Source organism: Synchiropus splendidus, chromosome 10 (assembly GCF_027744825.2).
Source record: "Synchiropus splendidus isolate RoL2022-P1 chromosome 10, RoL_Sspl_1.0, whole genome shotgun sequence".
NCBI lineage: Eukaryota > Metazoa > Chordata > Actinopteri > Syngnathiformes > Callionymidae > Synchiropus > Synchiropus splendidus.
The window spans coordinates 15,022,696-15,038,190 of record NC_071343.1 but is presented as its reverse complement, the minus strand read 5'-3'; the positions used below and the strand labels follow the sequence as shown (position 1 = coordinate 15,038,190).

At 43.2% G+C, this 15,495-nt stretch overlaps 1 protein-coding gene across 1 annotated transcript; it reads left to right on the top strand.

Moving 5' to 3' along the window:
• Positions 1-521: 521 nt before the first annotated feature.
• LOC128765494 (transient receptor potential cation channel subfamily M member 2-like) lies at positions 522-14,476 on the top strand. Its single transcript, XM_053876145.1, is given in 35 exon segments — positions 522-952; positions 1,029-1,128; positions 2,190-2,260; positions 3,129-3,193; positions 3,269-3,437; positions 3,494-3,674; positions 3,966-4,120; positions 4,552-4,732; positions 4,807-4,868; positions 4,936-5,136; positions 5,287-5,389; positions 5,516-5,637; positions 6,102-6,374; positions 6,546-6,680; positions 6,743-6,872; positions 6,950-7,095; positions 7,175-7,287; positions 7,756-7,854; positions 7,918-8,134; positions 8,206-8,370; positions 8,372-8,530; positions 8,594-8,765; positions 8,832-9,012; positions 9,080-9,252; positions 9,999-10,125; positions 10,521-10,551; positions 10,633-10,702; positions 10,785-10,927; positions 12,226-12,290; positions 12,370-12,399; positions 12,482-12,568; positions 12,631-12,709; positions 12,766-12,867; positions 12,957-13,073; positions 13,267-14,476. Coding segments are annotated over 35 exon segments (4,368 nt in total). The 5' UTR covers positions 522-925; the 3' UTR covers positions 13,384-14,476.
• Positions 14,477-15,495: the final 1,019 nt, after the last annotated feature.

The following is a 15,495-nucleotide window of genomic DNA, read 5'->3' as shown; positions in this document are numbered from 1 at the left end:
CAAGCTGATCACACCTGGGTGTGTGTTCCTCTGATGGCTCTTGGAGCAGGTCATTCAGTGTCCTTCAGCCAAAGCTGCTTCTTACTGAATGGCTGCAAGTTCCTTGACAATGCTTCACTGAGCTTGACTTCTGATTCCAACTTCCCTCTCTAGCCGTACAGCAGAACGAGCTACAAAGCCTCTCCTGGACGCACAGTCACATTCCCTCAATTCTCTGCTTTAATTCTGCAGACTTTTTCCTTTCATCAACTGGTTCTTCCCATGGCACTGTCGGCTCCACAATGAACACTTGGCTGCACAGTTTTAGAAAGTGCCAGGTCCACTCGCAGGTTGGTTGCTACAGTTTCAGGTGGGAAGGTGAGTGTATTACTAAAGTCTCTTTCATTTACCTGACTGTGGCTGCATTTAGTGTGCTTAAGACAAGATGTGCTTGTTTGGCTGTCTTTCCTCTCGCAGGGGAACAGATGATTCTCCTACAGTACCACTGCTCAGCAACTGGTTGTCAGGCCAGGTGTATCTTCCCTGGGATGGACTGGTTTTGCAGGTGTACAGTGAGGAAAATATGCATTTGAACTCCCTGTGATTTTTGTCCCACTTAGAAATGATGAAAGGGTCTGAAATTTTCGTCATAGGTGCGTGTCCACCGTGAGAGACCTTCTCTAATCTTATAAAAAAATCCAGAAATCACAGTGTATGATTTTTTAACAATTTATTTGTATGATGTTGTCAAATAAGTATTTGAACACCTGTCTGTTTGCTAGAATTGAGAGCCTGAAAGACCTGTTTGTCGCCTTTTCAAAGTCCACCTCCTACCTCACTGTATCTTCCCTGGGATAGACAGGTTTTGCAGCCCACCAAAATGTGTTGGATGGTTGCAGGGGCAGCACTCACCTTGTAAAAGCCATGGTCACTATTGCATATGTAGATGGTGAGGAAGACTCCCACAAATGGGGTAAGTTATGTGGCCAAACTTGTTTGTATGCATGAAGAGGCAGGATGAATTCCTGTCTAAAAGTACTCATCATTAGCCCCAGTTGCTGAATGTCAGAGGAAAACTTCTCATCTGTTGCATGGGAGTCACATGTTTGCGCTCCACACCAATAGCCGTAGACATGCCGGAAGAGATAGGTGAGTCGGGAATACTTTAAACATCACTATTTCAGAAATGCAATTATATTTCTATTTATGTATTTATTTTGAGAAAGCTATAACGTTGTACTATACGAAATGTGTTTCTTGATCCCATATCTGGGATAATATTTTGTATCACAATGAATTTTCAAGTTTAGAAAGTCTGTCACACATGTGAACACATTCAGTGACATAAAACCTGTCAAAAACAGTATGAACTAAGTGTGCTGCATTTCATGGGCTTGAGTGAGGAGGTTCTAGTTGGGCTGTCTTTCATCTCAGCAACTGGTTGTCACGCCTGGTGTCTCTTCATTGGGTACGACTGGTCTTGTTTTCGAGGGTTGCAGGGGCAGCACACTGTCAACAGGCTAGATCTTGGTTGTAAAACACACATGGTGGCAGGATGTTCCATAGCTCCTTCCTGCTCCTAACCCGATAATTCATGTCAATCATTGAATGGGCTTTTTTTGTTTGTTTGTTTCAAAGGTGTCAAGTAGATTAATTAAATCACCAAAGAGCAAAAGATAGACACAGAAGTTTAAAATCATTACTCACTGTGGCAAATGTTGATTTAAAAGGAAGGAATCCATAACAGCGGTAAGCTTTGTGTTTATGTGCATGGCGTGATGAATTCCAGTCTGCATTATTAACCCCACTTCCTGAATGTCAGAAAAAAATACTTTTAGCATTCCACACCAATTCACTATCTACCATGCACCTTGTCCCAATCTTGAAACCATGCAGTGGCCAAAAATAGGCACGAAGGAATTTCAGAGCTATGAGTTTGAACCAGCCGTGTTAGACGATCTCAGACAGAAGAAAATGTTGATTATGTTATTTATTCATTTTAGTTTTTTGTTTAATTATTATCATTATTATTATGACAAGATGAATTTATTTCCCGACTGCATATATGAGATAATTCTGTGTAAGGCAAACACAGCAACATTTTCAGGCTTCTTAGTACTTCTCTTCAACAATAATGGCATGAAACAATGTGTTTAAAAGATAAACATGAATTAAGTGTGCTGCAGTGATGAATTATGTTTCATTTCTAGAGCTGCAGCAATGTGAAGACAACACAGCGCAATCAGAGCATTCAGACCTAAGTTCCCTTTCATGCAAAGCGGTGAGTCACATGTCGGATCTTTCTTTTTGTTGCATCTGCCGGGTGGTCGTCGACTACCACCACTCTTACTACTGAAATGAGTGAAGGTGCAGCAGCTCTGTTGAAAGAATGTGAGATGCACCAGCTACTTCAATGACGATGCTGTTTTTTCTGCTTGAGTTGACTGTTGTTCCTGACCCCTATTTTATAACAGAGGTGATGGGGAAGCATAAACTTCTCAAACTGGTAAATAATGGTAAATGTGTCATGTTCGGCTTTGATTTTGTTTTTGTTTTTTTTGTTATTCCTTTGTTTCCTCCCACTCTGTGAGCTTCACAGCTAATGTGGGACTGTACCGTACAGAGCAGGGCTGCTCAAATGTTGCCGTTCGGACAGTTGCACTCACTCCGTCTCGGCTCCTGTCACTCACACATCGTGGTGGCTATCAATGTAATTCCTCAACAAGAACACTACTCCCTATCCCGCAGCAAGCATCGCACACTGCTGGATTAAAGCAAATGTTAAAAATGTGCTTATTATGCCTGTAATTTATTAATTTCTTGTCTCCATGTTATCTTCTGTTCTACATCTGCACTGTTTCTGCATGTCTTTCATTGCTTGTGTATGTAGTACCTTTGTTGGTGAGCAAGTGTTGGCTACCGTGTGTTTCTGTGGTTTTATTACTTTCGTGTTCCTGATCACACTGTCTCCGTTTTCAGATTCTGTGTTTTGATTAAGTTAATGTGTTCATGTGAAGCATGTTATCTAGCTTGCATGTGGCACCAGAAACCTGCCATTTGACATTGACCAGACAAAGTTGCTCATTCAAAATCCTCTCAATCCTGAGGTCGGCGTCCACTAAATTCTCTATTCCGCACCCTCCTTCTAGGAGACCACCTGGTTCAGAGAGAACATTTGCAAAAAGAAGTGTGTTTACTTCAGCAAAGGAGCTGGGTAAGAGAAGATAAATGTCCTCAACTGACCTCGAGTAGTGTGTTCAGATGTCATCAGCTGTCATTTCTGCACCAGAGAGGAGACTTGCAAGTGTGGCTACTTGAAGGATGATCATGAGCCTGAAGCTATCAGTGGTCATCTATACACAGGAGAGCCGTGGAAAATAGAAGAGCATGTGCAAGAGTTCCCCACGGATGCTTTTGGGGACATCAGATTTGGAGGCTCCAGTCAGAAACCGAGCAAGGTGAGCAGCAGTGCAGCAATAGCATATTCTCTTTACTCATGTTTCTGTCTTCACAGTATGCTCGGGTGTCAGCAGACACGGATCCTGAGGTTTTGTTTCAACTCTTGACTGAACAGTGGAATCTTCCTCCACCCAAACTACTGATCTCAGTGGCCGGAGGGGCCAAGAATCTCTCTCTAAGGCCGAGTCTGAAGAACATGTTTCATAGGGGGCTCATGAAAGTCACCCAAACCACAGGTCAGTTAAGAAACCTGTGAACTGAGCGCTAAATTTAGCTTGTGTGTTGAGAGTAGGAATGTAGATCAACAGGCTGATCGAGAGACAGACTGACATCTGCATTAGCGATGCAGGAGCCTGTGACCAACCTGCTATTCCACCCTTTTCTAAGAGTCAAACATGGTTTTAGTTCTTTTTTTCTTTATCTTTTTTTGAACAAGAGGTTGTTTTCTATTGTTTGTTATACAAACCATGTCATTGATTGTGCGGTTCCAATAAGAGGATAACTTAATTCCTATCTGAATTTTGTAGGTGCATGGATCATTAGCCGTGCCACCCATGCAGGGGTCATGAAGCAGGTCAGTCAGGCGGTGAAGAACTACACTTTGGGCAACAATGAAGTGGTGACCATTGGCATGGCAACGTGGGGAATCATAGACAACAGAGAAGCCTTGGTGGACACTAAGGTAAGCACTTTGCGATTGTAATTCAACCATCTGCTGAAAACGTAAAGGAGCACTACTATGCTTTTCCATGTAAGAGTCGTCTACAGTGTTAGCGTCACCTCAACATATGCTGGAATGAAATGGAACAATGTTCATCCATTTCTGAGTATTGCATGTTTTCTGGACTACATCTTGCCGTTTTTTTTCCAAAGTTATTATATATATATATATATATATATATATATATATATATATATATATATATATATATATATATATATATATATATATATATATATATATATATATATATATATATATATATATGTTCTTAATTGGCATTTCACAACCAACATATGTAGGAGAAAACATTACGTCAAGTCTGTGATGTACCCAGTAATGCTGACCCACCACTGATCAAGAAATCGGTTTGCTTGTACTGTATCATTCAGGGACTTTTCCCAGCACACTACACAATTGACGCTGACAACAAGGGTCCCCTCTCCTGCCTGGACAACACCCATACTCACTTCCTGCTGGTGGATGATGGAACTCATGGCAGCTATGGTGGGACGATTGAACTGCGCTCCCGTCTGGTGAAGTGCATCTCAGAGAAACCTCTTGACAACACAGGTATAGAAGAACAAGCACACGTTGTAGTATCTTCTCACATGTGGTGCTAATCTTGCTCTTTTCTATATGCTCAGGCAACAGCTCGACTATTCCTGTGGTGTGTTTGATTTTCCATGGAGAACCACATACTTTAAATGTGAGTCATCAGCTCTCCAAATCTCCAGTTCTCTGACCTTATCTGACTCTCAGCTGTCCACTCACAGAGCATCTACAACGCCATGCTGAATGACACTCCCTGTGTGATCCTGGGGGGCTCGGGCAGAATAGCAGATGTCATCGCTCATGTTGCCCATATGCACCTGTCCAAAGTCACCATGAGCCTCATCCGTAAGCTGATGATCAAGTTCTTCCCCAAAGAGTCGCAAGATTTTTCGGAACAGCAGATTATCGAGTGGACTAAGAAGGTAAGTTGACTTGTCATGTGACGATGCTCCTGTCTTTGGTCACTTTTTGACAAGTCTTGTGCCTCTGGGTTGATATGCTGTTACACATGTACCGGTATAAACCCTCCTTCATATGTCGTGGCCACAAATCAGTTGTGCTTCTCCTGACAGATCCAGGACATCATGAGAATGTCTCACCTGCTGACAGTGTTGAGAGTAAGTGAGAAAAATCAAGGCGAAATGGATGCAGCCATTCTGCACGCTCTGTTTAAAGGTAAAGATGCTACAGTCAAGGGACCATTTACTGGCAAACCATCAATCACCCAGTGCTGCATGTCTGCTCCATCAATGCATTCACTTCACGCTGATGTTAATGTGTTGGTACATGGCTTTGTCACAGCATCAAGATACAATGAGCCTCAGGGAGCTGAAGTCTGGAAGCGACAGCTGGAGCTCGCCATCGCGTGGAACCAAGTCGACATCGCTAAGAATGAGATCTTCACTGAAGAGAACCAGTGGACGGTGAGAGTCACTTTATATGTAAAACACCCTCCGATAGCAAAAAATGACAAAACAACTCGTAATTTTGATTGTTTTATCCCCTGTAACACACCAAAACAAACATAGTGTACACAAAGTGAAGTCGATCACATTAAAACAAGAAGTGACCTTGAGCAAGTAAATGCTAAAACGGAATTCATTATATGAATCCCAAAGAATAAAAGTGTTAATATCGATGTGAAAGTTGAGCCAAAGTGCAAGTGACAACCAGCAGCAGTGAGACTTGACTTGGAAAACATGAAACAACAAAATCAGAACATGACAAAGAAAACACAAAGTCAAAGCTTGTAAAAACTGGACGGAAATAGACACATAGACAAGTATTTTTTGTACACTTTTATACAATATTATATGACACAAAGTCACCAGAATTTGCTTTTCACATTATGATGCTACTGTTCACGTCATGGTCTTTTCTCCCTCAGTCCTCTGACCTCCACTCAGCCATGGTGTCAGCCCTGGTGGGGAACAAACCAGAGTTTGTGAAGCTGTTGCTGGAGAACGGTCTGAGTCTGAGGGACTTCCTTGAGAATGAGGGCACGCTGTCTAAACTGTACTGGCAAATGCCCAATTGCTTCTTCCGGACCAAGCTGGCCAAGCGAGTGCCCAGCGCTGCTAAAGAGATACCCTTGGGTCAAGTGTATGCAGTGTTGTGCCGCCTGTTGGGCACTCACTCTGAGTTGCTCTATCCATCATCAGTAAGTCTGTCTTCTCTCTATTTTTGAGTAATATATGCAAAATACAGTATCATCAATGTTTGGCCAGTTAGTATGTAAATTGTTTAGGGTAATGTCGACTTAGCCGACTTACAAATGCAAGCCGACTTACAAATGCAGGACCAAAGTGAGCACAAGTTTTCTTCTCTCCAGCTTTCCCGAAGTCAGTCAGGAACTCGTCTGTTGGTGGAGGAAGACACTCCGGCACCATGTGATCCGGCCAGAGATCTATTCCTGTGGGCCGTCGTCCAGTCCAACAAGGAGCTGGCTGAGATCGCTTGGGAGCAGGTAGCAGACTGAAACTGTTTCAGACTGCTCTTAGCAGTAGATGAATGTGTCTGTTTGTGCAGTGCAGAGACTGCATATGCGCCGCTCTGGCTGCCAGTAAGATCTTGAAGGAAATGTCAAGAGGAGGAAGTGATGCCGACGAGGCGGAGGACATGAGGCTGCTGGCCAGACACTATGAGCAACATGCCATCGGTAACAACTCCTGACAATGGTGTTAACAGAGGCGTCAGCTTTGATGTTCGTAACACGTGTTTGTTTGTGCGTCAAAGGTGTGTTCACTCAGTGTTACAGCTGTGACCAGGAACGTGCAAAGAAGCTACTGGTGCGTGTATCACCGTTTTGGGGCAAAATGACGTGTCTGCATCTCGCTCTGAGAGCTGGTGATAAAAACTTTGTGGCCCTGTCAGGAGTTCAGGTGAACTACAGCGTATATTTATATCCTCAAACATTCATTGTTGGGTGAATGATAATAACAAGGTTGGGTTATATTCCAGGCTCATCTGACTCAGATCTGGTGTGGAGAACTGTCTGTGGACAATCCTGTGTGTGCAGTTTTCATTTGCATGATCTTCTTCCCGCTCATATACACCGGCTTCCTGAAGTACCGGTGAGAAGATCTGGTTTACCTCCTGTCACAGGCTTCCAGCTGATTGAGGCTTACATCTGAAACTTGCATTTGCAACTGCTGGTGTGGTGGAAAAGTCTTTAGAAAAGTGTCTGGTGGTTACACTTATGCATCTGATCTGTAATGTTGCAGGCCTGGTCGAGGCACCAGGCACAGAGACCAGGAGTTCCTGGTCCACTGATCACACTGAAGCACAAGACACGTTTCAGCTAGGATGATAACAACAACAACAAACATGGAGAAATCCCTGAATAAAAGCAAACAAAAGCATCTGTTTGCTTTTGTTCAGGGATGTTTTACACGAAACAATGGCCAGGGTTTCCACTACTCTGAATGTATTTGAAATTCATATAAAAATATTTTCAAGGCATTAAAAGATCTTTAATTTATATATATATTTATATATATATATGCCATATATTGCCATTGAGGGATTATTTCTGATTCCAGATCGGATGAAAAAATCCAGAGGGAGTCTCGGAAAGAAAAGGAGCAGCAAATTATGACACAAATGACAGGAAGTACAGATACAAGAAAGTCACATGATCTGTGAGTATATACTGAAATATAAAAACTATTAGCATGCAAACAAACTTAATGCTTTGTCTGCAGCAAGCCTGCTGAAACACCACCATTGGGTTGCTGGTCCAGACTGGTGGGCTTGTACGATTCCCCTCAGGTCAAGTTCTACTGGAGCGTCGTGTCTCACTTGGCCTTCCTCGTCCTGTTCTCTGTGGTGCTGATGATGGACTTCCAGGTCACACCCTCTCCAGCAGAGTTGGTGTTGTACGTCTGGACAGTGTCCCTGCTGTGTGAGGAGGTCAGGGAGGTGAGTCTAGAAAAGTTAGATGCGTTTTGTAACGTGTTGCACCTTCTGACAAACTGTCGCCTTGATCTTAGCTCTTTTCCGACCCAGATGGATTTGGATTTTACACGGTAGTCAAAATGTACATCAATGATGCTTGGAACATTCTAGATATTTTGTCCATTGCCCTTTTCTTCCTCGGCCTCGGACTCCGGTACGTTTCCCTCCCACCTAATTCACAAGTGGCCTTTACCCTTGATCATTAAGTGTTGTCTTGGCTATTCCAGTCTGACCACAGTGCTCTTCTACACCGGCAAGATCATCCTCTGTATCGACTTTGTGGTCTTCTGCCTCCGTCTCATGGCCATCTTTATTGTCAGCAAAACCCTTGGACCAAAGATCATCATTGTCAAGAAAATGGTTAGTCGGAATTAACATGTGCTTTTAGGTGTTGTTTTTCCATGATCAAATTCTGTTTTCTAGATGAGGGACGTGTTCTTCTTCATGTTCCTGCTGAGTATCTGGGTGGTGGCCTATGGTGTCGCCAAGCAAGGAGTCCTCATCCACAATGACAATCGACTGGACTGGATTCTGAGGGGAGCAGTTTATGAGCCGTACCTCATCATATTTGGGAACTTCCCCTCTAACATTGACTGTCAGTACACTGGAGTCTCCTCTTCATACAGGTCACACTAAATGAGCTTGTGTGTGCCCCCAACAGATGCTGAATTCAATATAGATTCCTGTAGCATGAATGGGACTGATCCTCTGAAACCAAAGTGCCCAGTGCTGACTGAAGACCAGACGCCCGCTTTCCCTGAGTGGCTGACCATCATCATGTTGTGTGTTTACTTGCTGTTTGCCAACATCCTGCTCCTCAATTTGCTCATAGCTATCTTCAAGTAGGTCCTCGTCTTCCTCATCTGTTGGCCCTGCTTCACCACACATGCCTCTAATTCCTCTGTACAGCTTCACATTTCAGGAAGTTCAAGACAACACAGACAGAATATGGAAGTTCCAAAGATACGAGCTGATAAAAGAATACCACAGCCGCCCTGCTGCTCCTCCTCCCTTCATCATCCTCAGCCACATCTACCTCTTTATCAGGGGCGTGATTCTGCGAAATTTTCCCAAAGATTTGAGTAAGTCATGTTTCTGAGTGGTAAACTGGATTTGAGCTTCAAGATGCACAGTAAAGGGGCTCTACATGAACAATACTGAATCCTTTCACGTATCTCCAAATTCCGATTAAATGTATAATAACGTCAAATAGATGTGGGCACATAAACAAAAATGATTGACCGTGAAATCCATCCATCTCTATTCCAACGCTATTCTGACCATCTCAACACACAGTTACAGTTTAAATTCACTGTATTAACCAGCCACTGAACCACTGTAGTCACCCATGCACGCAAACATTTTCCACTTTTGCTTCCTTTTCAATACCATGTCATCATGGAAACTACTCATAGAGCATCAGCTTTATGTAGCAACATTTGAGTCTACCTAGTGCGAGTGCAACTACTAGTTCAACATCAAGTACTGGACAAAAGTTATTAACCAAATCACTTTTCATTTCCTTCATCTCTCACCAAGTGTTCAAACTCAACTGTCACTTCAATTTTTGAATTTCGGACGGCAGTATGCAAAACTCGGCAGCTCAACACATATGGAGAATTGATGCAGACATGCACTGCAATTCGCTTTCAAAATTAAAATCCAGTCAGAAAGCTCACCGGAAATACATTTTTTGGGGGAAAATTGCAACTGTCATACTTAACGGTGTGTACAAACATCTCTTTCGTGCTACACAAGTTTTTAAATCAGCCCATAGCATCATAACTCACCCATTTCAATGTTGTTTTACTCCAAATGTCTTGTTTAGAAGACAAGCTGCCCCAGGAGGAGGAGCTGCTGACCTGGGAGGCCCTGATGAGGGACAGATACCTACTGTCCTCCCAGCAGCAGCAGCGTCAGACTGTTGAGCAGCGCGTCCAGGATACAGCGCTGAGGTCTGAACTGCAAGTATAGGTCCAAGCTGCGCCCAGCAGCGTCAAATCACTCACCAAACCAACTGTTTTTTTTGGTTTTGTTTTTTATCAAAATGCAAATGTCAAACCATGTTTACAGAGTGAGCTGTGCAAAAACAATTATTTTGAGCACAAATATATTCCTTTAGAATGATAGCGACAGCCGCCACTGTTTTTAAACCAAATACAAACACATTGACATCTATAGCATCAGGATTACTGGGAGGGACTGAGGAGGAGTTGAGTATCTTAAAGGGGTAACTTAAATACACGCCTAATATAAGTCAAAGTGCAGGATGAATCGAACCATGTGACCAGTTTAACAAGCTAACTTCAGTCTCACAGTGAGTCAAAAAGGTGTTTCTCTTTCTTCTCAGGGTGGCAGCGATGAGTGAGCGACTGGAGCAGGTAGATTTTAGTTTGTTCCAGCCCTAAACAGCAGCCTGATCTCAGTTTGGGTTTTTATTCCTTTATTCTTTGTTTGTTCAGTCTACAGCTGCACTGCAGAGCATCCTGGAGACTCTGAGGTCTGCAGGGTTTCCAGCCAAAGATCCACAGGGTTTGACATGCTCATTCTTCAGATCCACCTCAGATGACTTAGTGACATAATGGTTTGTTTTTTTTTTTTCATTTCAATGAAGCCCCACCAATGGCAACCTGGTCCTCCCAAAGTGTCAATGATGGACCAGACTCAGCCATTGTCCATGTGAAAGCTCGCCAGCTTCACTACCCAAACTCCAAAATGAGACGCTTCCCTGTGCCTGAGGAGAAGGTCCCATGGGAGGTAATCTTGACACGATTGCTTTTATTGGAATCAGAATTCCCAAGATATTCTTGGATTTGTCCCAAAATATTACAACTGAAAATAACTGGGATGAGGACAAAAAGCATAAATCTGCCTCTCTTTCAATGGCTTGCAACATTGCAGCACACCTCCACTGTTGGTTGAAAGATCTGTGCCAACTTCTATAGTTTTTCATCACATCAGCCTCAAGCAACATAAGAAACGGACAAATTCAGACACATTCAGAATTTGCTCCCAGAATTTGACCCACAAATGTGCAGCCAAAGCCCTGGACTTTGGCACCATTGACTGCCATTATATGCAGAGGACCTGGATTATAGACAACCTGCAACTTAAACTACCGGTAATTTTCAGCCATCTGTCACAAACCTGTTACTATGGAAACATCGGGTCGGATATGGAAGTATGTATGTAGTGAATGTAGTTCTTGAGATGTCCTTGGTAGTTCGGAAGGTAGAGTAGTTTGACTACAGACTCTGACGCCCTCACTGATCTCATACTTCCATGCAATTCTTTATGCTATTTTTACTGTTCAGCAATAGTTAATGACAACAACAGACTCCAAAACAAACATGGGGACAGTGGAAGAAGAATTGATGTTGTACCTTTTGCACAAAAGGAGGCGGCGGTCGGTGAGTCCTCTAAATATATTGTGACTGGAGCACAGAGAAATTCCAGAAGTTCTTCCTCGTGTCTCGTCAGAGCTGTGTATCTGCTAGTAACCGCAACACTGGTATGGTTAGATTAATAGCCCTTAATAGCTTAAACATGTACATGTGTACTGTGTGTGTTGTGCAGAACACGGCTGCTCGTCCAAAACATTGAATGGATTAGCATTGGTTTCGCCAGCGGTTCGTCCCGGTTAGCTTTCACTTAGTTAGCCTCTTGGTAGCACTCCAATTTCATTGTAGCGATTTGAGGCCAAGTGTCACGTGAAATGTGTGGTGCTGAAGGTTTTCGGTCGACTCTGTGGGTGCACATGTTGCTAATTCTGTTGCTGCTGGTCTGCAGCATCACAATAAGTCGTGTGCTTTTCTGCAGAAATGCCCCTCACAGTTTTGTTTTGTCATTTCAATATCCTGATGTTACATTTAGAAGAGTAATGACATTACTCATCATGTAAAATATAAATATAAAATGTATTAATCATAATAATAATGACATTTGAATGGTCGATCATGATGGCGTCATCAATGGCCATATCGGTATATCAATGAGTTGGCTCTCTGCAAAGAGCCACACCCTTGATCACGTTTCACCTGTTATTCATCCTCCAGGTCAGCTTCGACTTGTATGAGCCGACTGATGGCACACGCGAGGAGAGTGGAGACGTGGTGGACAGGTGAGTGAGAGGAATCTGATCTCAGCTGGGATTATTGTTTCAGATGATGAGGTTGCAAAAACATTCTCTCCATCCACAGATCTGCAAATGAGCTCCTGGATAAGTACAGGTAACAAAAAAAGCATCATTCAACAGCTTTAGTTGAACTTGTATCTAGTAAATGTGTGAACCAACCTTCTCTTCTGAACCAGAAACCCAGGGGGAAGGACAGGCATTAAAGGAAGAGGTGCTTTAAGCTGTTTGGGCCCGAATCTTTGCACTGATGTTGTCGTAACACGGTAGGTGATACGTAGTAAGGTAGCTGTATAAGTCAGATGTTCTGATGCTGTTTGAATTCCAGCTGGAGAGATGGTGAGCCGTCTGTTCTGGAGTTTCTGGGAATTCAGGATGACATCCGGAGGACCTTGGAACTCCCTGGAGTAGGTTGAGCTTTATACTGGCCATTTTTCATTCATCACACTGATCTCCTTATTAGGGACCGGTCCAGTCACCTGATCAACTGCCGGAGCGCTTGAAGAGAAGCATGGGGATTCCACTGTATGAGAAAGTCAACCAGAGATTATCGACAGCAGCAAAGGTTGATGAGATGTTTTTATTTCAGCTTCTGTTGCTGGAGTTTAAACTGACCAGAGTTGTCAGCCAGGTGACTCGTGTGTTTGGGTGCAGGTGTTCGAAAGCTATGTTGACGACAGTAGGAACACAGATAATGCCTGGGTGGAGAGCGTCGTCCTGAACCTTCACCTGGACTGGTCCGCTGTAGAAGATGTTGAAATCATGAACATGGTGAGTGCAGTTTGATTCCAATACTATCAAGCATGTGATGTTGGACAGTCATCCAAAGTGTTTTCACCTCAACATGTGATGTTGATGTCAGTGTTGCTCTCACACACATGGATGAATAGAAGGGCTGAGCAAACTGTTCTACCATCAGTCTGTATCGGGATCAGATTCACCCCTCGATTCTTCTTTTTTTCAGATTGCAGACAGCAATGGCTCCCTCAAGTGGAAGGACATCAGCAGCAAAACTGGACTCAGTTCAAACCAGAGTGATGCTCTTCGACGGGTTGCAGAGAGACACAACAAGAAATGTTGATCTTCATCAGGTTTTTATGCGATGCAGCCTCGTAGTTCAAATTCAGGTATTGAAGTCTTCAGAGCCATAATGATGCACTGTGCTGTGTAAACCCACGGTCAGAAATACAGGTGACACAATAATCTCCATCCCCATCAAGACAAGTGTCATCATAACTGAAAGGACTGTGACTATGGGTTGAGCATTTATCAATTTATTGACGGTGTTTACCTTCATTTCTCTTATGCTGGACCTGATGTATAATCTGTTTGTTGGTGACTGTGTCAGCTGGCTGTTCAGTCCACCAAACTACATTGTAAATGCTTTCATCAAACCTTGAAATCTACCTGCCTTTGGAGCACATTGTGTGTCATAAACAATATAATTAATATATATAATAAAATGTTTTCTCACTACCATGAAATCTCCACATTCTAGGACGAGGTGTACGACATCCTTTGATTCTTCGTGTTAGGGTTAGGGTTAGGGTTAGCAGGGTAACTGGTGTAACCCTTCTTACCCTTTTGCAGTAGGAAACCATAAAGATATTGTACCAGATCAGAAAGCATTCAGTTCCTTATAGCCAGCGGTGCACCTCAATAAAAGACACATACAATGTTTGTTAAAACCTTAGTAGACAATTTGGAAAAATAAAGATTTCACAGAGCTGGTGAATTGGACACAGCGACAGTGATCTTGTGAGTCGATGGTGGGATGTGCATCCAACCCGAAGAATCAACAATCCTTTGATGGCAACTGAAAAGAAAATAAACTTCTGAACTAAGCAGGCCAGGAGATGTACAAAATGTCAATCAACTTCCGTTACATAATACTCCAAATAAGTTTCAAATAAGTCTCTGGTAGTTATAAACAACTATCTAAATGTCAAATAATTTAGCAGTACAACAAAAGAAAATCCAAATTTAATTTACTGTGATGACACCGTAAGGTAGATTGAAATAAATTTCACACATACATCAAATGACTGAGTCAATCATTCTCTCCATTAACATTCTGAAACACACAGTTACACACCTTCTTCTCACTGCTGCGGAACAGCAAGAGAAACCTCCACAACTATACTTACTAACATACATTCTCATCAGTCATACACACATAAAAGAAAGTTCACCAAAACAACACAGACAACACTCATAAAATCACTCGGTTCACATCCACAGCACGTCCATTATCAACCGTTCTATTTCCTACGTGCTCCGACCTCTTGGTTTAACCACTCCGAAGCCCCACATCCCTCCTGAGAATTGATTGTCTAAACTGTCCACCAGGTAGGCTCCACCTCTCCCAATAAAATCCACTGTTCACCACCATTTGTCCCCTTTTGTCACTCTGAGGTGCGAGGAAAGCGACTTGCGCTACTTGCCACACTTTTTTGGAGGAAGGAGATTTGCATGATTGACACACTGCTTCAACTGTTTGGGGGCCCAGCACATTTTGGCGTTCGACTCTTGTGCTGCGTGTGTTGACCTCACTGTAGAAGAGCGCTGAAAAAGGGAGGCTCTCCGCTCGTGTTTTTTTGCGGCTTCGTCGGGCAGGTCGAGCTGCTGGAACCTGTCTCGTCTCAGCCCAAGGGCAAGGGTAAGCAGCCTTAGGTGAAGCCCTGGGACCAGCTCCATCCACTGGCGTTCGCTACAATAAAAAATCAAAGAAGTATTCTCTGTCTGGTGATTCATGTACTGTTGAACATACTCTTGCTTTGTTTGACGGGGTTTCACATGGTTCGTTTTTGGTCGGGGTTTTGTGAGGCCTAATTCTGTGGTTCCTGAATTACGTCGTGTCTGCATCGACTCTTCTGGTGCTTCAGAAAGAGCGGTCGGCAATTTTGTCCCTCCTCCAGTGAAACCTGTGCAGGGAAACCTGCGACTCCGGTCAGTCAAGTAGCCATTTTGTTACTGGGATATGACATCGGGATCGGTGGCCCATTCGGTCTTGCAGACTGTTCCAGGGCCTACAGACACCCATCCCTACTGGGTCAGCCGAGGTGTTAAACCAATATAGCGAGGCCTGTTAGCGTTTGCAGCATGTATGACATACAAATAATAGTCACTGAACGTAACTTCAGTTCTATGAATACGTGAGTTCTATTGTTCAACTTTAATGTTTCGATGCTTA